This window comes from Scatophagus argus, chromosome 10 (assembly GCF_020382885.2).
Source record: "Scatophagus argus isolate fScaArg1 chromosome 10, fScaArg1.pri, whole genome shotgun sequence".
NCBI classification, from domain to species: Eukaryota; Metazoa; Chordata; class Actinopteri; family Scatophagidae; genus Scatophagus; species Scatophagus argus.
The window spans coordinates 12,274,084-12,295,089 of record NC_058502.1 but is presented as its reverse complement, the minus strand read 5'-3'; the positions used below and the strand labels follow the sequence as shown (position 1 = coordinate 12,295,089).

General features: G+C 40.3%; 3 protein-coding genes and 1 pseudogene across 5 annotated transcripts; 1 reads left to right on the top strand and 3 right to left on the bottom strand.

The window, feature by feature from the left end:
* Window positions 1-162: 162 nt before the first annotated feature.
* Window positions 163-6,785, bottom strand: ubtd1a (ubiquitin domain containing 1a). Of its 2 annotated transcripts, XM_046402839.1 has the most exons (5): window positions 6,186-6,785; window positions 5,640-5,726; window positions 1,968-2,195; window positions 1,274-1,459; window positions 163-1,080 (listed from the first exon to the last, which is right to left on the bottom strand). In XM_046402839.1, exons 1-5 carry the CDS (start codon window positions 6,235-6,237, stop codon window positions 866-868), a joined length of 768 nt encoding a protein of 255 aa, XP_046258795.1. In that variant the 5' UTR covers window positions 6,238-6,785; the 3' UTR covers window positions 163-865. The 2 variants fall into 2 exon arrangements, with proteins under 2 accessions (XP_046258795.1, XP_046258796.1); XM_046402840.1 differs by lacking the exons at window positions 5,640-5,726; window positions 6,186-6,785 and adding an exon at window positions 4,288-4,785.
* Window positions 6,786-8,194: 1,409 nt separating this feature from the next.
* LOC124066558 lies at window positions 8,195-8,305 on the bottom strand (annotated as a pseudogene).
* A 454-nt stretch (window positions 8,306-8,759) lies between these two features.
* Window positions 8,760-12,889, bottom strand: zdhhc16a (zinc finger DHHC-type palmitoyltransferase 16a). 2 transcript variants are annotated; one of them, XM_046401584.1, is made up of 11 exons: window positions 12,742-12,889; window positions 11,938-12,195; window positions 11,641-11,835; window positions 11,444-11,532; window positions 10,882-10,910; window positions 10,645-10,778; window positions 10,356-10,439; window positions 10,183-10,268; window positions 9,696-9,819; window positions 9,476-9,546; window positions 8,760-9,366 (listed from the first exon to the last, which is right to left on the bottom strand). In XM_046401584.1, the coding sequence occupies exons 2-11, from the start codon at window positions 12,169-12,171 to the stop codon at window positions 9,264-9,266; spliced, it is 1,149 nt and encodes a 382-aa protein (XP_046257540.1). In that variant the 5' UTR covers window positions 12,172-12,195; window positions 12,742-12,889; the 3' UTR covers window positions 8,760-9,263. The 2 variants fall into 2 exon arrangements, with proteins under 2 accessions (XP_046257540.1, XP_046257541.1); XM_046401585.1 differs by lacking the exon at window positions 10,356-10,439.
* An 8-nt stretch (window positions 12,890-12,897) lies between these two features.
* Window positions 12,898-20,205, top strand: mettl18 (methyltransferase like 18). The gene is made up of 3 exons (XM_046401586.1): window positions 12,898-12,990; window positions 13,074-13,363; window positions 15,594-20,205. Exons 2-3 carry the CDS (start codon window positions 13,259-13,261, stop codon window positions 16,542-16,544), a joined length of 1,056 nt encoding a protein of 351 aa, XP_046257542.1. The 5' UTR covers window positions 12,898-12,990; window positions 13,074-13,258; the 3' UTR covers window positions 16,545-20,205.
* The last annotated feature ends 801 nt before the right edge of the window (window positions 20,206-21,006 follow it).

The following is a 21,006-nucleotide window of genomic DNA, read 5'->3' as shown; positions in this document are numbered from 1 at the left end:
TGTTCATCATGATTTGTACACTGTATGGGCCTTTACGACGCTGATTCCCCATTTTCCAATTTGGTGTAACACCTTGTTGAGAACCATTGCTAAGGATAAGTTTTAACCTTTAGAACATTTCTATGGAGACTTGTGGTGATAAAGAGACGGCATAGCAGAGAATGACTTTAAATTGACAATATTTATTGATAAGTTATTCAAGTACAGTGAGTATCGTATTGTACAGAAGACTACAGTATCTTGATTGGAGTGATGAAATAAAAAACAGTCGGATCAACTCTTATTACCTTTAATAAAGATGCCTTCTTTACATTCCATGTCTTTATTATGACTATACAGCTGTGAATTGAAAATGTAGTGTGCACATAGTTACATGACCAAACAACACATATGGAAATGGATATTTACATTTCTTTTCCCTACAGGTTTCTGTCATCTGTACCCTACTTCTCAAATCACATGACAGAAATCCTTATAAAAGAAGAAAGAGAGAAAGGATTTTCCTTATCTGGATTCCCTTTTGAACCATATTTATCAACAAGCACAAGTAACACACATGACGAGGAGGAAGGGGACCCATGTAAACAACAGAGCAGTGAGTTGAAACAGACAGACAGACTGACACTGGGATGTGCATCTGAGGAGTACTTTTAATCTAAAGTGTTTCAGTGCTTTTCAATATTCTTACTTCATTTGGAAAAAGGAAAAAATACAAAAAGGAGCCATACAAAAGCAATAATATCTTATATAAAAATGTACACAAAATTCCACCGCAATACCAACTGGAAAATGATTCCAAGCCCTACTCCTATCCCTGCACGCCTCTCTGGCACATCCTTCACTTCATGGCCCTCTGTCTCACTTGTCAGTCAGCTATGACTGGAGCGTTCATATTGACAATCACTTGGACGACGAAGTCCTTCTGGATCTTAGCATCTTGCAGACGAGTCTTGTCGGTCAGGAGCTTCCCGGAAAAGAACCACCTCTGGCGGGACACATCAATTTCTTCCTGTTCTTGCAATTGTTTCTTGAGCTCAGCAATAGAGTCCGCCATGCTGGCTGTCAGACGCACATCCTTTCCTAAGAAAACCACAAAGCACAAATAGAGTTGACACAGATTTCTAAGCTGCGCTGCGAGACACTGAAAAGCTATGAATTATACATCAATCTCAAGCCTAGATGAGACAGGATGCGATGAAATGTGTATGTGAATAACATGTAGTTCTTTAAACTGAAATGTCATATTATATACGCCGCACTGGGCATGTCTTACCTGTTGACAATCGCACCCGCAGCTGGAACTCTTGCCTGCACGGAGGGGGCTGAGCTTGTTTTTGAGTGGATTCAGAAACCTTGCTCTCGCTGGATGTTTCGGTGATGAGGTTGACAGGCGGCGCTAAAGTGTAGGCAGGGAGCTGGTAGCGGTTGCCCAATTCGTCATAGCTCTCAGTCAAAGAGCCTGCAAAGTGAGAAATGACCTACATAAACGACAGTTTGCCAAAATCCTTCTAACAGTAATAGCAACTAACTTCAAGCCTGATACGTAAAGCCCTTCTCTACTCCACACCAGTGTCGGTAAATCAGGGGAAGTATGAGGCCATCATATTTACAGCAACAGTAAACAACTAATTCAAGAGTCCTTGAATTAGTCAAATATTTTTAAAGCAAAATATGCATGAACAGACTGTTCTTCCACTTCTTTCTTTCTCTGTCATGGCCTTCTGTGCACCAATCCATTCACAGCGGTCACGTAGCACTGCCACTATTATGTAACTATTACAGCAGTAATCTCTGAACAACTGATGCATGGGATTCTACACACTGTCCTTTGACATTTTGAGAATTATTACAGTGGGTTATGCTGGAAGTTCCAGGACGGCTTACAGCTTACAGACAGTACCTGTATGAAGCACATTTCTATATCTGAGAGATGGCGTGTGTTCATGTGCATATGGGTGGTTTCATACCATGAGGCAGAGTAATGCAGGCTCCATCCACTATGGCCTGTGCTAGCTCCAGGTCATTGCATTCTGCAGCCAGGGCTGCTGCTCTGAGTGCATCCCAGATTTCCTTGCGCCCATCAAAGGCTGGAGCCGTATCCCAAAACTCATCCCTTTTACTCCTCAGCTGGCCCTCGGTCATCGGGTACTCACTCTTCCACTTTGGACGCTCCTTTTTGAGGGGCTCATTGCGTCCTGAAAGAAAAAATAAGGATGACTTTCATTTGATATATCAGAGGTGAACCAATATAATCAGAGCTGCGTTCTGTCATTGATAGTGTCACGCATTCAGTCATGCAAACAAGGTTTTAAAAGGTGCCAGAAACTACTTTGTAGTAACTGTGTGCAGTTAATTTATCCTAATGGCATAATGGCCACAGCTAAAAGGGTTTGTAGGATAGTTAAACTAAGGATCTGGTAGTGAAGGTCTGAGAAACCAGATTAGTGTGTAGTTGGCTCAGGTCACAACTACAAATGATTCAGCTCTTTACCATTTCCAAGAAGTATGACACAATGAATAAGGAATATTTTGGGGTAATTCAAATGTGTCACTAAAAGACTGCTGTAAGCAGAGCAATCATTTCTGACAAAATAAATCCCAGAAAACAATTTGTTTTAAACTATATACCTCTTTGAACAGACATTAGGGTATCATGACTGACTGTAACGAGAAGAACAATCATTTCCCAATATAAGATGAAAGATTAAAAGGCAATTTTTACTCTTTGATGTGCACTTGTTCATTACACAGGTCAGAGGGGTTCAGACAAGGACCAAAAGGCTCAACTTAGAACTACCACACAGAAGGAAATTGGTAAGAACAACCTTTGAAGATTCACAATGTGTACACTTCCTTGCATCTGTGATATTTAACACAGTTTCATTTGCTGTGTAGAAGTAAAAGCAATTACTGCCATGCAAGCAAATGCTCTCCAACAGCACTTCTCCAGGGTAATTTTATGCTGTATTTATCTGGTATATATACCTACTGTACCAGCATACCAAGAAAATCAATTTGATACACAGAGGAAGGAAAATCAAAGTGATTATTTATAGTGTTGTGGATTATTGCAGTGGCTAGTAACACATACATGCGCCCTGATATGCACCAATATATGCAGACACGAGCGCACACCAGTGGATTATAGGCAGTAATCAGGTTCCACATAACAGGATTTATCTGCTCCGATCCCATAAGGCATTGGTCGGAGAGACAAGCACTTTCTGGCCTGCGAAAGCCAGCAAAAACACTCAGGGACTAAAACAAGTCTAAAACTGCAAGCGCATGGTAAAATAAACACAAAGCTTCTACAAATTAACTATCACATGATAACATTTCTGAAACGTGAATGATTCAACAACAAATTGTACATCTGTTAACTAAATTGGGCTTGAGGGTTCATGGGACATTTTTTAAGTCATGAGGTTTGTAAGAACAGATGGCAGCACACAACACACACTGAGCTAAATGTGTGATAAAAGTTTGTCCTGGTTGTACATGTGCTAACTTAACATTACTGTAGGTACTTTTTTGGTTTGATCCGTGTATACTAGAATGAGGCGGATGCAATCAGTGATGACAACCTGCATTATATAAAGAATGTTTTTTTCCACCTCACTACTTTAGTAAGTCAGTGAGCCTGACTGTTTGTGTACAGTGGGTTGAGTGTACACAGAAGATCCGCTTAGACAGCGTGTCATCAGCTGTAAGACTACAGCAGATACCTGGAATCCGAGCTGAGCAATTTCAAATGAAGTCAGTGGATCCAGTTTTGTTCCCCTTCGAGCTTAAACATCACCAACAGATGGAAAAACTGCCTACTGATTTAGATTTAGTTTATATTTTCACAAAAGAGGTATTGTTGGGCGATGATCATTGCTGTATGATCTCTCAGTAACTACTACTCATAGTAGTTGTGGCTAATTGTAATATTTCAGTGTTCAGTAGGGCATATAAACAGCACAAAACCCTTTCTGGTATCAGTGTTCTTCCCCATAAATGCACTGATCCCAGCAAAAGGCAGCACGACGGATGTGGTCAGTTGCATTGTTATGCATTTTTAGCCATTTTCCATCTCATTGCTCATCAGGTATTCTATTTAATCTTCCAGTAAACATCGCTACACAAATGCACAAGAAAAACTAAAAACCTTAACACAAGAACAACAGCACAGACAATCTTGAGTTCAGCTCACACAATTTCTCTGAGTACAATGCAGTGAGCCACACAAACGTGGCAGAAAGCATGGAGGAATTTCTTTCAACCTACTCAAAAATCCATACTTACTTTTCAGCAGAATCCTAAAGGTCGTGTTTGGAGCATGATAGTAGTTGTATTCCCTTGAGTTTGGTACTCCCATAGCTGTTCGTTGCCTAAGGTTTGATGTCAGTCAGTGTAAAGTCCACATTAATTAGCTACAGACACCAACCCCGAGGAAGAGAACAGCTGTTGCTGTGTCCAACAACTGACAAGACAGCCACCAGGTCTTGTTTGCCACGATGTGCACACTCAGGTTCAGAGCTCAGTGAACCGTCGTGACATTTCCCCAGTTGCTTAAAAGTGACCACATTCCCTTCACTTACATCCCTTCTAATCACAAACACTTCACAACCCCAAAATACTACAGGAGCCGTGAATGGAAAGACGTTCAGTTTATGAGGAGAGCATGTTGAGTGTCCCAGCCGGGAGGTCGCTTCTTTAGAGGCCTAATCCTATCAGCTCTATTTAGAGAGAGGACAGAAATACCCAAAGGCAACGTGCTAAACCTATTAACAGACAATAAACCCCGGTTTGAAGGAGAAACTATCGTACTTCTGTGAACTGCCTTCAACGGGAGAATGTTTATTTTCACAAAAGCTCAGCTAATTACATGAATAAATACAATCTCTCAGATGCTGTATTTCCACAACTAACAGTCAGTCAGTTTACTGGAGAAGCCTTCTGTGTTTGCACCTCAAGAGTTAGAAGGTTTTAGTCTACATGATCTGAGAGGTCATGTCTGTCTTGCATGTAAATGATCTCTCTCTCTCTCTGTATGTAAATCTGTTTTGCAGCAGGTCGACATGAGGCAAATCACGCACGAAGTAGGTCAAACTTTGATATGAGAACTCTCTTTGCAGACCCCAGCTGCTGCTCAATACATAATGGATGACAATCCAGCTGAGCGCACAGCTTCTTCTTTCACAGGGAATGGACTGACCGGTGTTTATATAAAACACTGTCCTATCAGAGCAGGTCCTCAGCACAGATTACACCCATGACTAAGCCTTGACGCCTGAGACAGTAAGCTGTCAGACTGAGAGAGACGTTCATGCAACAAGACCGTAGCTGGGAATCTTGCGCGCCAACCTGCATGTTATCATACATGCATGAAATGTTAAGATTTTATCTTGCAGGTGTTATATATGCATGTATATGTTTTTGCACTCTCCTCCAGTATGTCCTGATATAATTATGTGGCTGATACATTCTCACCCCTCTTCATTTCACTTGTAACAGCATGCAAAAACAAAATGTCCAGTTTCTGCTTTAAGGACATCATCAAGTCTGATGCTTTAAGCTGTTGTGTAGCAGTGTTTCTACAAAAACATCCAGGCTAGTATACATACTGAATGGACCAATGTTTTCCAGCTTCTTACCTCCTCGTTTTTTGCTCCTTGTAGAGCTCCGGGCGCTCCCTTGTCCATCCATCCTGCTCCTCCCCACACAGCCTCCCATCACTGTCCCTACATTCCAGGCCAAGGAGAAACATCATCAGTCTAACTCCATATTGGCCGCATTTTCAAACAAGCACAAATGCTTTAAAATGAAAATGTGGTCAAGAAACAGTTAATGGTGATGTCCACTTATGTGGCTCATATGAAAATCATCATCAGGGAATAATGACAGCTCAGCACTCCTTGTTCCCGTGAGGTCAGACAAGCTGCGATGTTTACGTCACGTGTACTGCCAGCTGACGGGGACACGCGCGTGTACCTCATGTCACCGCGGCTCTGATTTTTCCATTCAAATATTTTAAAAATCTACGTTGATGCACTATTGCAAATCATATTATCTGTTTGTAATTTATAATTTGTAACTGTCTGATTAATTTGCAGTTTTAGTTATAGGTCGTTTGCTATTTTAATAGCTATTATCTTTAACAAAAAAAAAAGAAAAAAAATGTTGTGATTCATTTTGCCTACCGGAAATCCAGTCTGCTAAATTATGCATTCGCCTGCAGTTTGCCTGCCACATCCGAACTTGCTCCCAACCAAGTGAAGTTATCACTGGACCCTGGCGCGATAAGCAGGAGATGCGAGTCAGCAGGTTGACAGTCACAGACCGTGTCAGCGCAGGGCTGGAGGGCTGGTGACCAGTCTGGCCCTGCACAGCCTCCAGGAAATCTCAAAAGCTTCTCCCCCCAAAAGCTGCTATCAAAGTCCGTATTCCCACAGAATCATAGTGGACGGAGCTCATCCACACAAGCTGTCTGCACGAATCTGGAATTAAATCCTTATCTGTCTACACACATGCGCAGTTTGAATTAATTCCTCCATCCTTCGTCAAGCACTTGAGATTAAGAACGGAAATTAAAAACAGGCCCTCCAGAATAATAGTAATGATTTGCTATATTTATTTATTTGATTTGCAAGAAAAACAAATTTGTAAAACAATGAGAACAGCTGTTGGTAAAAACAAAACTGTATTCGGCTAGTATAACTGCGTCATTGTGCAGTACATCTTTGCGTGTATTTGTACGTTTATTTTGAAATGCAAAGACGGAAGTTGTTTTGCTTTTAGAAATGTAATTAAAGGTTTCCCTTCAGTGCATCTCCGCCTGACATTGACATTTAAAACACACTTCTTAAAGTGAACAACACGACTGTTGGTGATTTATAAAAAATCCAAATCTTTAACAAAAGTCTCACTTGCATAAGGTTCTTAACTAGTTACTGTTATAAAACAGCAAAAACTGAAAATATCTCAGTTCAAGGAGATTATTTTTCTGGGGGTCTTAAATAAATACAAAAAAAACTATAAAATAAAATAACTATCAAGTATAGATACATATTGGATTATGTTGTACCGGTATACCAATCTGGGAACAAGTAAATTCTGTCCATTTAAGCTGAAAAAAAAACTTGAACTCTAACCTATACACTGATAAATAAAGGTGAAGGTAAAAACAAAAAACACTTCACAATATAGCCTAAATAGCTCCAGGTAAGTAGGAGGGTTACCTTTTACATTTGGGAGAACTTCAGTCCTACGGAGTGGCATCATGAGTGTAGTAAAGTACGCTCTTACACATCTAATTGGATGTAACTGAATTTTCTTAAGTTGATCCATAGCGTAACCTTTGACGATGACATGACAATGATAAATCTATGCCTACCATTCTCCGCAGCATGTCACTGTGAATCACAATTAGCAGTTGGAAAAATAGGTGTAACACACCAGTATAGTTGGGCACCAGCTGGAAATGATCAAAATAACTAAATAGTTTACAAATTTAATAGCAATATTGAAATTATGTTGTTTCCTAATTAGAATTGATAATCGACTGTTCTTATCCACCATACTGCCCAGCTTCTGACTAAACCATAACATGTTGAGTACTGACATCTGCTGGAAGGCTGAATTCAGACATGTCTGAGTGTGCGTGTGTGTGTAGGATTATTCAGACGCAGTGTCATGATGTGATGTGATGAACAGTGGTAGGGTGAAAGAGGGCTGGAAACAGACTCAAATCTGTTATCATCCCCTAATCGCTTCTGACTTTGTCAGACAACCTCATTCTTTGGCATTCACTCTGATCAAACAAGATCACTGTCCATTTTTTTAATTGTCTGTTTATCAAAGGCATTAAAATCCACATGATATATATTTATTTATTTTATTTAAATTACTTTATTAATCCCAAACTGAGAAATTACTTCTCTGCATTTAACCCTTCACTGATTGAAACATACACACATGCAACATGCAGTGAAATACACAGGAGCAGTGGGCTGCATCAAGCGCCCAGGGAGCATATTGGGAGTTAAGTGCCTTGCTCAAGGGAGCATCAGCTGGCTAATGGGGGGTGGGGACATTATTACTCCACCACACTCAAATTTTTCCTGCCCATCCGGTGGGGGAATTGAAACCAGTCACCTTCCGATCACAAGCCGCTTCTCCAACCTCTAGGCCACAGCTGCCCCCCAATAATCAGGGGAGAGCGCGAACGCAGCCCCCCACTACCAGAAATTATGCAGTTGAGATTCCCACATTTGGGTGAACCACCTTCTTGATCATGGTATCTCCCCTGCCAGGTAAGGTACCATATAGGTATATGTTTTCATACTAGTTTTTTTGCCAGCAAGATTTAGCTAAAATTGGAGGGATTTACTTTTCATATGTCCTCTCGCTGATTTGCTTTCATGTTTGTGAATCTCTGCTACTGCAGCTGTATGGTTCTGATGTAGTAAAGTCACATGAATGCGCAGACTGAAACTGGCAGGCATCTCAATTAATCCTCTCATACTAGCGGCGTGTCTCTGGGTCCGTCTACGTCAGGAAACTCTGTGACATAACACTGAAGCTGCTTAGTATTGTAAAGTGATCCCATAGCAGAAAAAAATCTAAATACCGTAAAAGACAGTTATTTAGGGATACGTAAAATTGCCACAGCAATATTTATACCTTTCAAAAACAGTTGGAGGTACAAAAACAAAATCATGTGCAATAACAGTGAAGGTGCACCTCTAGTAGTAAGTGAATACTCACACCAACTGTTTAAATAAAACAATTTATAAAGATTTATTAACTTATTAGGTACAAAATACAGATAAATAATAACATTATCATGGTCCTGATAATGTTTTTTTAGTTTTCCTTGAAAGTGTGTTTCAAATGATAATATCAGACTACTGCCTGCACATAATAGGTGGACGTGGAGGTGTTAAAAAATTATTATTCTAAAGGTTCTTCAGTCCAATAATATCAGTCAGAGCATGTAGCTTATAAAAATATCAAGCCAATCATTGTCCCAGAGCTGAGTACGACTCATTTCTATGAAAACCAATGGAGAACAAACCATCCAAAAATGAAGACTGACGAACCATGAGAAATGCAATAGCATGTTTTTGAGGTATTGGAGGTTGACATGATACCACTTCTTCAGCTGTATGGAGCCACCATGCATGGATCCTTCAAGCCAACCAGGTTAAACGACAGGAGGAGGTTGGAGACGAAAAATCTGCCGAAATTAGGCCATAAGTATGCCTACATAGAGTCTGTCATACAGGTATTAAGTCCTTTTTAACTGGGAAGATGTCCCATGTCAAACCATCACCATATGGAGTGTGTCCAGAAGGAAGGAGGACACGTGTCACCCAGTGACTACAGATAAAAGAAGCAAAACAGGGATTACGAGAAGTACAAGGCAGCACTGATCATATACGATTAAGGGATACCTTAACAGAAAATCAGTACAGACAGACAGACATACCTTCTCTTCTCCACACCTAAGAAGACTTTCCAGTTATTCAGCCTGCCATAGTTATAAGGGTTCCTGTAAACCTGTCACAAATTAAAGCAGAAAAAGGAGCAATGAAAAGTTTATTAGTTCAATTAAATTTAACTGAAGGTTTGTGGCCTATCATAAATAATCTCCCTTAACTCATCACAACTTCAATTACTTCTACATTTGAACTGTTAAACATGCTCACCTTTCCTCGCCTTGCCATTCGCTTTGTTTCTTTGCCGTTAATGTGTCTTTCTATGCTGGTTTCTCCTCTGGATATAAGAACTGCATGCCAAAGTGTCAGAGCTCCCAGAGCAACGCCCACAGTGCTGAAAGCACAAAACGCATTTTTGTTTGATCCACTGCCAAGATTATGAATGAGGGCCACTGTGGTGTCCCAGTTGTGCATACTTAAAAGTTAACAGTCATATGTAATGTAAGTCAGTATGAAATAATAAATCAATACATTTCATTGTTTTGTACTAACAGTAAGTGATTAAAAATGTTTCTCAATCACACTGGGGAAGACTCTGCCAATTACCCTTGACAAAAGGGAAGCTAAATGGTTCCCCAACGTTTGTCATTGTATTGTGGAACAACAGTGTTCACCGAGACCACGCTCTCACTAAGATGATTTAGTATGCAGACTGGTTCTTCATATGACAAGTGGCAACATGAAATGCATTTCTTACCTGGTAAGCACCCACATGTAGATGATGCTCTTATGAATCATCTTATCCTTAAAGGTGTACGGAGGTGCAGGTGTCTGATAGTTGGTCTAAATAGAGCAAGTATTACATAACTAACAGGTAACAAAACACATAAGCTTAATCATGTTATCGTGTTTGTACTTCTGAAACTGTACCTGGCCTGGAGGTAGAAGCCCTATAAGAACTCCCATCCCTGTTACTGGCACCCCTGGCTTTTCCATGTCCAAATGTTTAAAGCGCTAATGGAACAGCCCACATACACAAACCCAAGTATTAAAGAAAGAAACAATGCATTGTCAGTCAGAAACAGTTATGCCCCGCAGAGAAAGACACCAGGCTGAGAGGAAAAGAAAGAGATGAAACCCAACAAGCTTTACAAGGACAAAACACCAAGCAGGCCAGCAACATCAGTCCAACAGTGTGCTATGTGTGTGCGCATTTCACCTCAAGAGCACTGTATGCATCTAGGAACAGGTTTCTGCCACTGATGCTACAGTAGATACAGCCTAAGGTCATGAAGAGGCAGAAGGAGAAGAAGTAACGATGGTTAAAGTGACCAACGCAGTTATTCAACCAGGCTGAAACGCTGAAATTAAGGAAAAGTACCCTCTCCTCACAGTCATATTACGTCATTTTTGATAGTACCAAAATATTTTAAAATAATGTTAGAGCAAAGGATACGACAATGATGGTCCATTTTCAGAATGCACCTGCAAAGAGAAAACAAAATATTCAGTCTGATACTTTTACAGACAACTTGTTTAACATAAGGCTAACGTGCTAAACAGCCCACCACCAAAAACCAGACCTGCCCCCTATAAGTGCAATATATTCCATTCAGCACTCAACGGGATCTTGTTTTATGGAGAAATCAGAAATTAGCTCAAAATAATAGTAACGTCTGTAACATTAAAATATTCGGCCCTCATCTGCAGAAGGGTAGCAATACTGGGAAAACAATTTTACAGATATGTCAGTTCAGTCAACTGTTTCATTAGTTATAACAATCCTACGACTACACGTCAACAAGGAACAACAGCACCATTACAAATCTTTATCAGCGTTAGGATTTTAGAGGTTGAAAATTCCACCTAACAGTACTAAGAGTTGGGGGTTTTTTTTACCCCAATAATTTAGCTTTGGAAGTAATAAAACACAGATGGTACAAATTAAATAGGCAGCAAAGTAGTAGATAACCTACTTATCAATTAAGGAAATATAGAAAAGAAGAAAAACAACTCACCTGTTACAGATACCACAGTGATGTGTTCTTGCTGGTTTGGGCATGATGCATTTTTTACAGACTGCCACAAATGGACGGTCATTTCTTTCCTGGTCGGAAGAAGACATTTTTGTTGTGTAAGCTTATGTAAATTGAATTCAAGTCCAGATTAGTAAAGCAATCTGTGGTTCTTTGAAAAATAGTAGTAGATATTTTACTGTGGGTAGGTATCCAGGGGAAGTCTTTGCAGCTTTGAAGTAATGGAAAGCAATCATAATGAGGTTCCAATGTCCATAACAGACATGCCAAGCAATCCATGCAGGGGAGTATGTGTTGAGGATCAGTGGCAGCAGGACAAAATAGGCTATCACCACAATGGAGCTGGTCAGTGTCACCACCAAACAAACAAACACCTGCCAGACAAAGACAGAGTACACACATAGAAAGCTTTCGTCAGAGAAAAACTTAAAAACACCCAATAACTCATTAAAGCAAACAAACAAACAAATACTCACTGTTCCAAACCAACGTGTGACATAATCCACAGTTAAAAACACTGGTTCAAAGATTGAGTCAAAAACCACATCTGAGTCCGTGAGGGAGTTAAAGTAAAGTGACTGCACCAGCACGCTCATGTAAGCCCAAATTTCCCTAATCCACAAAGGCAGTTTGCTCCTTCCTCTCCTGGTACACGGCCGTAACCGCACACAGCGCAGCAGCTGGAGCACAGGGCTGGGACACCACCGCATCCTGCATCTGTAATATGCATGCACCTTTGAAAAAATAAAGAAACAATTAACAACAGACCCTCACAGCCTCATGCTAAGCTGAAATAAAAAAAAAAATAGCCATGTTTTGATAAGATGTAATGCTAATTGCACATATAATACATCCATCTACAATAAAGACATAGAAAACAAGTTGTTAATATAACTCGAAAAATCAGTTTATGGTCTCAGACACTTTAACTTCATCTGCTAAGCCTACCATTCAAATGTGTAAACTAGCTTGCGTGTATCTTGCCTTGCTGCATTCCAGACAAGGTGGAGTTTGGGTGGAGGTTTGACAGTTAAGTTACCTGGGATGAGATGAGCAGTGGTCTGGAATAGAGCTGACCTTTATCAGTAGCAGCAATCAGCGCTAACATTTCATTATTTTAACTACAGCAAACAATGCTGTGGACAGTCTCACAGAATCCTTACGCTTCCAAATCCCTTTTGTTTGGATGTCATACAATGTTTTCCTATTAAGAATCCTGACGCTGTGTGCTACGTTCTGATATCTGACAACACTTCAGATTTATATTACGGAATACTCACTGTTCTATGAAGACAAGAACACTGCCGAAATCATCCCTCCCGTCGACATTTTCAAAAGAAAGGCAAAAACGGGATTATTCCCACATATTAGCGGAGAAGAGCAGGATCAGGGACCTTATGGACAGATCTGAATCCTGATCTTTACCTAGTACGCATGCGCGATACTGGCGGCGAAATGCATCATGGTAGCTCGAGTCAGGAACTCAATACAATATTCCAGATGTGATTGTTTTGTCCAGGAATGTACATGTATGTAGCTAACTCTTCCTCTAAATATCGCTCTAAAGCTAATTCACACAAATAACAGTAAATGTTGTTTTTTCGGTAAAAAGGTCTCAAGCTTGGGATTCGCGCTGTGGTCCTCAGAATTCTGGGATTTGTAGTTCTTACACGCAGCTAAGCTACACACAGCTAAGCTACACTTGCACGTCAGTTCCCTCACCATGTGGACCCTGTAGGAAACGTGGAGAGCAAATTTCCAACCTCACGCTACTTGTGCTCGGTGTTGTCAGTCATCATGTCATTTTGTTTTAACTTCGACGTTCCCGCACAAACAGCAACCCCAGACAGCGTGGATGGAAATGAATTGCAAAACAGAATGAAAGACCACGCTGCTAAATCTGTGAGTAATGTTAGCTAAGTAGTAATGTGCTATAGGTTAACTTACTCCAAGAACTGGGACTTGAAAAGGGCCTGCGATTAAACGCTGTCTTAGGACAGTCACAAGCATTTATTTGTTCTGTATTTTAGTAACTTGAGTCGAGTGCAATATTGACATATCATGAGCATTATCAACACTGCATTCACATATGCTGCAATGAAAAAGATTCCTGGAGAAAGTAAAACCAGAACACCATCAAAGAAAACAGAAAAACATAAGTAATACTATACATAAACAGCCCGTGAAAATCTTTTAAAAAAGCTTTATTCAAGTTCAATTAATAACCTCATTTCATGGCCTTCATCACTTATTTAAGTTTAGATTGAAAGGGTTAATAACCTAGTTTGTTAAATAGGTTTTCTGTGCCAAAATGTGGCAAAAAACCCTAAGATTACAAAAAACACATAAGATGAATCAGTTACAAAATATACTAATACATGGCATGACTTTGAAGGTGAAAAACTCCTAAGAGGGAAATATGAATCTTTAATTTGTCAGGAAAATCAAGTTTAGGATGTTGTTCAGTCTTTCAGTTCACATGAATTGAGTTTACCCATCACCATAGCGAATAATTTATATTTTTAGGTATTTGATTTTGTAGGCTAGAATTTAGAATAAAATTAAGTCTAAAATAGTATTGATTTTATTAGATTTAGTCAGCTATGAAGATAGACCCATGTTATGTTACAATAGATACTAAGAAAATTTTAAAATAATTGTTGCCCTTTGAATGGAGCACAGAAGAAAAGGGCAGGGACGCCAGTACACACACACACACACAAATATGCGTATTATTGAATTGAGTAATTTCCACTGTATGAGCAATTCCATCACAATCCACGATGTAAATACTTCTGTTAAGTGTATATCCACCAGAGAGCGTAGGTTGATGATCTGTATGCCCACAAGCCTTGACGTCACAGGGTGGAAGCATGTCAATAAAAAGTCATAGCGGAAATCATACAAGTTCATACTGATAGTGGAGTTGTTATTTTCAGACACCAAAGTTCAGAAGCATGCCAAAAACTTGCTAGTGATTTTTATTTATACAGCTGTGCTCTGACAGATTTGAATACATGACCAACCAGTCCAAACATGATTTGCAAACAGTCTTACAGTCACACAGTGAATCACATGCCTGATTTGTTACAGTTCATCATCAAGCAAGCTTTGTTAGTAGACTACATTTTATACAGTTGAGAGTATCAGCTAACCAGTAGATAAATGAATGTGTTCTGTAGCATCATTATGAACCATTTAACATTCGTACACAGCACTGACTTGGTGTTTTCACATTCAGGAGCATCCTGCTAAAACGGAGTGTCCACCTCATTTGACCCCACAACACTGATTGCCTCAGCAGTTGTCACATGAACCATGTTAACTGAAACTTGGAGTTGGGATCTAATTCAAGCCCACTTTTAATGTTACCAAAGCTTCAGAAAGCTGTTTCAATACCAACACTGCTTATATTGGTCAGTAAGAATTAAGACTAAGTTAATTTTGTAACGTGAGACAGTAGGTCAGTAAGACACTTTTGTACAATAAGTGACAGCTTTGTCAATTAATTCTAACTGTTTTAATGAAATATAGACATTCATACACAACACAGAAGACTTAATGACACCCCCATTTATAGGAAGTTCCTATGAAGACCCAAAACCACCATAATTATTTAAACCTACAGTGCGGGACTTTTACACTTAAATGAACTTCCATTGCACTCAAGCCGTTACCAGGTGAGTTCACACCATGGCGATTAAATCTGTCACCTCTAGATAAATCACTCTGTATTTCGCAGTGTACCACATTTCTTAAATCTGGACTCTGTGGAAACTTTCCCGTGCCGGTTGAAGTGGGGCGCAACTATAGCGAAGTAATTTGCTACAGCCACTAGGAGTACAGGGGAGCTTATCACGTTCTTAACACTTTGCCAGTGTTTGAATAAGTGCTCTCAATCTCAGAAGTGGGAGGTGAAAATTCTGCACTGTTGATTAAAACAGAAAATTTCACGTTACAAGTCAATGTCTTGAGGTACACGTTTCAATGTATTATTGATTCATAGCTGTGGTAAAAATGCCTTAAGCACAATATTGTTAACTTGGAACACGTGTTTTAACGTCATTGGTATGCACATCCGAGGGAATCCATCCTCTTACCATGCAAACTGTTTATTTGTTTTATTTTTCAGATTGATGATAACCCCAAACCAGCAGAGCCAGTAAAAGCGGCAAAAGAGCACCTTTCACTGTCAGACCCACAGCTCTTCCTTAAGGATGCTGTCGCTGAAACAGTTACCATAGGAACTCTTCCTCCTCTTCATTTTCTCAATGAGACGGTCTTTGAAAAGACAGCCTCAGAGAGAGAGGACAGGGAGAAAATTCTCTCCCGCACTGTGGAGCAGAGGTCTGATCTCATCTCTGGCGTGTATGAGGGAGGGCTGAAAGTGTGGGAGTGCACTTACGACCTTCTGGAGCTGATTGAGAAAGACGGCGAGACATTTGGGGGGAAAATGGTTTTGGATTTGGGCTGTGGCGCAGGGCTGTTGGGGTTATTGGCTCTGAAGAGAGGAGCCAAGCATGTCCACTTCCAAGATTATAACAGTACTGTTATTGAACAGCTTACAGTGCCAAATGTAATGCTAAACTGCCAAGAGGATGATGACGTAGATAGTGACGATGACAAAGAAGGGAGGGGCAAGGGCCATGGTAAAATGAAGACAAAAGAGAAACAAGAAGCAAAAGATGGCAACCCACCACCCAAGAAGAGAGCTGTAGACCAAGCCCAACAGCCATTGCTAGCAAAGTGTCGTTTTTTCTCCGGTGACTGGAGCACATTTCTTGCTTTGGTTAAAAAGGAAGATCCGCCACCCAAATATGATATTATATTGACCTCAGAGACTATTTACAACACTGCATACTACCCTGCTCTACATGAGACCCTTCACAATCTGCTCGCACCGGGTGGACTGGTCTACCTCGCCACCAAATCCCACTACTTTGGTGTTGGTGGTGGGCTGCACTTGTTTGAGACTTTTGTGGAGCAAAGAGGTATCTTCTCTTTGGATCATCGGTGGGATGGGGAAGAAGGACTTCAGAGACATGTAGTAGTACTGCGTTTTAAAATGACAAGGGACATTTGAATAAGTAAAGCAGTTCTGGATTTAATATTCAGCTTTATTGATGTGTGAACTGTCAGAGACTCTTGTGCACAAATAAAACAAATAATGGTAATTACTACACAGCTGAACGCAAATAAAAATATTCGCATTTCCTCTCGATCCTCCATAAGGAACTTTAGGTCGAGTGAACAACAGTGGCAAAACAAGGAAGAGCTGAAATAAAACATGCTGTCACATCTCCTGAGTGCTTTTTGGTTACCTACAAAGTCTTTCACTTCCTATATAGAAATTTGAATATGTCTGCCAGTAAGTGAAGTGCAGTTGAAAGGGGCTGTTACAGGTCTTTAGATGCATGGAGAGGAAAGAAAGGAAATGGGCTCAGTGACCTTTGCGAGTGATTTCCCCAGTGTTCAAACAGCAGCATGAAAGCCAGGCTTGTTTCTGAAGTCCGGCGCAAAATGTCAATTGCAACTTATCCCACCAGCCCAAGGATATAGTTTGAAAGTGGAGTCTAGAGTCACTGCACATCAATGGTGAGACTATGGGGTCTCTGTACCTCTTATTATAGTAATAGCTCCGTGTGATTTTGTGGGTTTTTACCTTCAGTTAAAGGCATTACACAATCTGGGTATGCTCTGTTGAGAAAACAGAAAGACATGACACAATAATGAACATATCCATCCAGGAAATATGGGCAAATACACATTCGAGTATGAGAAGGGAACTGTGCTGTATTTATTCAGACAGTGTGTGGATTCCCCTTTTGGTCCAGATCAAGGAAATCACTTGAATTAAGCTCACAGGGCTTTTCATGAGGACGATGTCCTAACCAGTTTCCCGCATGTGAGACAGCTAGGTGAAGAGGAAATCAGAGGGATTTTACTGGGTCACTCAACAATGAAACTGTGAATATTAACATCCCCTTGCTTGTTTTAAAAATCGTGTCGCTGACCCACTCCGGTCATGTTCATCTAATTGAACACAGTATCACATCCCTGTCATGTTTGACAATGGCCAGAGAGCAAACAAATTCATTTCATAAAGGCAGCCTTATTGAAAACACCCCTATCAGACCTCACCTGAACAAATGACTCCAGCTACACAAATACTCACATGAATCGATCTCATCCTAAACATCCCCATGACGCAAGTGGTATACACTGCCGTGCTGATAAATAATATTTAGCAAAGATAAAACCACTGTTCTAGGAAACATGGTGTCACTAGCTCAAACATGACTGTGCATTTCAACGCCCGCATTGTGTGGACAGAATTTCCATTCACTTATTGTGTAAACAAACTGTCTTAAACACTATTTGTATCTGTGCTCGTACAAAACACCAAACACAGTTTCTGTTTGCATATGCCCGGACCAGCAAACTTCCAGTGTGTCAGCTTCGTCATCGTCTCTCATCTCGACAGCTGTTCGTGGCCTGTGGGGGAATTCCTGGTTCCTCGAGCAGACGCAGCCTTTCCCCTGCTTACTTTATGGGAACAGGGGGCTGGGCCAGTCAGATGGTTTTCCTCAGAAACTATTATGTGTTGATTCACTGTGAGGGGGCGTGCTGTTCACTCCCACTGTTTCCTTCTTACTGGGAAGTGACTATCAGGCTTACCGAAGGGAGGGAGTGTATGAGAAACAGATAGAGAGGAGGGAGGGAAACTGATGGGTGATGTTAAAGGTGGTGGTATTTAAGGTTCTTTGCTCTGAATGTCAGACAGTGTGCTGTATCCTGCCTTGGAACTTGGAGGACGTGGAAGAGTGAGCAGAACTTGCAGGTTAACTGGAGAGGGACGGCTCCACAGTATGTTTATTCAGTTTGGAAAGATCTTCTGCTGATTCAATGCTAAAATGTCTTTTTGTTGAGCTGGGACCTCTGAAGTGTATTTCAAAGCTTGACCGAAGTGGCACAGTCCTGGGAGGCCTTCATGAGGAGATGTATTTATGCTATACCCAACATCTGGAGTATGAACATTTTCTGTGAATGCCTGGGGTAAGTATATAGGTAGAAAACTGGTCATTATTCTGATCAAGTAAAAATGCTGAGCATATTTTATCTAAAATTGTCAGACATGCCTTTAACTACACCCTACAAACCTTCATTAAGTTTTCAGCTTTTTTAAGGTATAGTAAAGATTTTGCAAAGAAATATCAATTCCCACATTTTCTGAGCACCGGCAGATGTGTGATATTTGGATGCTGACTAATCTGATCTTTGTTTGAGAGCCATTTGGATTAGTGCGGACTTTAATAATGGGTGAATGCCCTAATAAGGGATTTCTTGTTTTGTAATAGGCTGTAGAACCGGTTGTTTCCGAGTCTAACTGCTGGGAAGATAGGAGTTTCCTGAATGTGTTCAGGTGTGGCCTTCCTCACAAAGTTCATTGTACTAAATTACATGTATCCTAAAAGAATGCACACTCATACTGAATAGAGATACTATTGAGGAACTATCTCACTGTTTTGTCACTGTCAATATTGAATCCAGGCCTTGAATTAGGTGTTTTTTAAATGAAGGAAGAGATCCTGTAATTCAAAAGCAGGTCAGTTAATGGCAAACGACCTACTGTATGTGAGTAATCATACTGTCCCAAAGTTCCTTTCCTGGGAGTGTATGGCCATAACTGATTAGTCATTTCATTCCTTGACCAGTGCACTATCACCATGATTCAGTGCTTACATCAGCCCTGTAGACAGACTTTTATTTCAGTGGTTGTGAAGCATTTCCAGGAATACTTAGGTTGAGCAGACGGTTTCCTCAGATGACCCTGAAACTCTCCATAGGCTCTGTCTAACCGCAGAATTGGATCCACTCAATCATTACTCCATTTGGGAGGTTTGTTTTTCCACTTTACTTGAATTTCACTTACATAAAAGTCCTCTCAGTCTGTTGCCAATTTATGAAAAAGTAGATGTTTTAAATTGCATTACTGTATAATGCAAATGCCAACTATGATTAATCACTGTTTAAGATCAGCTTTAGTTGCCAGTGAAATGACCTGTTGCTCAATCTTCCAATGAAAGCAGCAAGGCTGACGCTATATTCTCGTCATCACCTTGCTTTTCTTGAGAAAAAGGAACAGTCATGAGTGACTCAACGTGCTGCTCAACATGCTATAGTCTCATATATCCAGCCCCCCCGCCCCTATTTTTTTTTTTGTTTTATACATTTTCATGATGTTTTATTGGGTATAGATGGATTTCTTTTGGTTTCATTTATCTGTGAAACTCTTCTTAAAACTTAACATCAACAATGAAGCACAAGTGGTTTCAGATTATTAAGGCATTCAAGGATCAAGGAGCTCCTGAAGACAAACTTCTGAAGAGTGCCCTGCTGTGAGAACTGAATTCCATAGATGGTGGCATCTCCAGGTGTCATCTATGGGCTCAGTTCTTTTGGCATGGTACTAGTTTGCTCACTGCACCGCACCTGACGGCAGAAATCATGATCTCAGAATACATAAATACTTGCATGATTTACATTCTTTCCGCCATGTCTTATTTTTTACTACGCATTACTTTTGTTTGAATGTTACGTGTGTTGTTGCCTTTCTTCTTGGACCTAATTTGCATATAACATAGCTGTGAGTAAACTAAACACTCAAAAATTCCTGATCTTTTTTTTTTTAAATTGATGATGAAGTATTTTGTATGTATTGTTAATAAAGTCAATTAAAGTGATTTACTTTCCTCTGCAATTTATTAACTTCCATAACATTTTGTTTAGTTTTATGTGTTGCCACATTTCACAGAAAAGCGTGAAAAGACTCATGGCTAATGGCTACCTAGTTATTTGACTCACACATAAAGACCTCTTTTTTCCTGATCTCATCTCAGCTCTAGGTCCATAAAATCAGCAGTATTGGTGATAGTATTTAGATTGGCTATAAACAGTTTCAATAGATATCACGGGAATGTAACACAGCTTCCTGCTCCGCATATTGAGGCATAAAATACAAACGGTGTATTACGAACATTTAGGAGAAGCACGTGTCGTATCTCAGCGTTATTCTGGTATATTCCATTCACTGACCTCCTGACAGCTAATGTTATCTCTGTGACAGGACTCTATATCCTCCCCAGTCCCCCCCACCCCCACCCCGCCAAGAAAGCCCCTTGCTGCTGAATTTGCGCACACATCCGCCACATGAACTAGACTGCATAATGGGACAGGCTGTTTTGTTCTTCCCCATCCTGGTTGAGTCTTGGTTACGTTATTGACCTCTGGGCTCTGGGTATGGCTGTGTGTGATGGGAATAGTCAGAAAAACATGACTGCTATTGTGCCACTGCATGTGCAGAGTGAGGTATAATGTAAACATCACCGTCTTGCAGGACATAACAGTACATTAGAAAAATAACTGAACACAGCATGAGAAAAATGAGGCATAAATAAGTGGCATGTGAAGAATAGCTGAAACCCTTTAGATCTGCATGAAATAGATGACAGTGCCATTATCTTTTAACAAGGAATTTCAAGTTA

Excerpts from the sequence above, each read along its gene's own strand:
- ubtd1a (XM_046402839.1), bottom strand. The coding sequence starts at position 6,237 with ATGTGGCAGGCAAACTGCAGGCGAATGCATAATTTAGCAGACTGGATT. Across the intron at positions 1,460-1,967 it reads CTGCATTACTCTGCCTCATG|GCTCTTTGACTGAGAGCTAT; the intron begins GTATGAAACCAC and ends CTCACTTTGCAG. Across the intron at positions 1,081-1,273 it reads GCGGGTGCGATTGTCAACAG|GAAAGGATGTGCGTCTGACA; the intron begins GTAAGACATGCC and ends TGGTTTTCTTAG.
- zdhhc16a (XM_046401584.1), bottom strand. The coding sequence starts at position 12,171 with ATGCGGTGGTGTCCCAGCCCTGTGCTCCAGCTGCTGCGCTGTGTGCGG. Across the intron at positions 11,836-11,937 it reads TCACACGTTGGTTTGGAACA|GTGTTTGTTTGTTTGGTGGT; the intron begins GTGAGTATTTGT and ends TTTGTCTGGCAG. Across the intron at positions 11,533-11,640 it reads CCCCTGGATACCTACCCACA|GAAAGAAATGACCGTCCATT; the intron begins GTAAAATATCTA and ends TCTTCCGACCAG.
- mettl18 (XM_046401586.1), top strand. The coding sequence starts at position 13,259 with ATGTCATTTTGTTTTAACTTCGACGTTCCCGCACAAACAGCAACCCCA. Across the intron at positions 13,364-15,593 it reads AAGACCACGCTGCTAAATCT|ATTGATGATAACCCCAAACC; the intron begins GTGAGTAATGTT and ends TTTATTTTTCAG.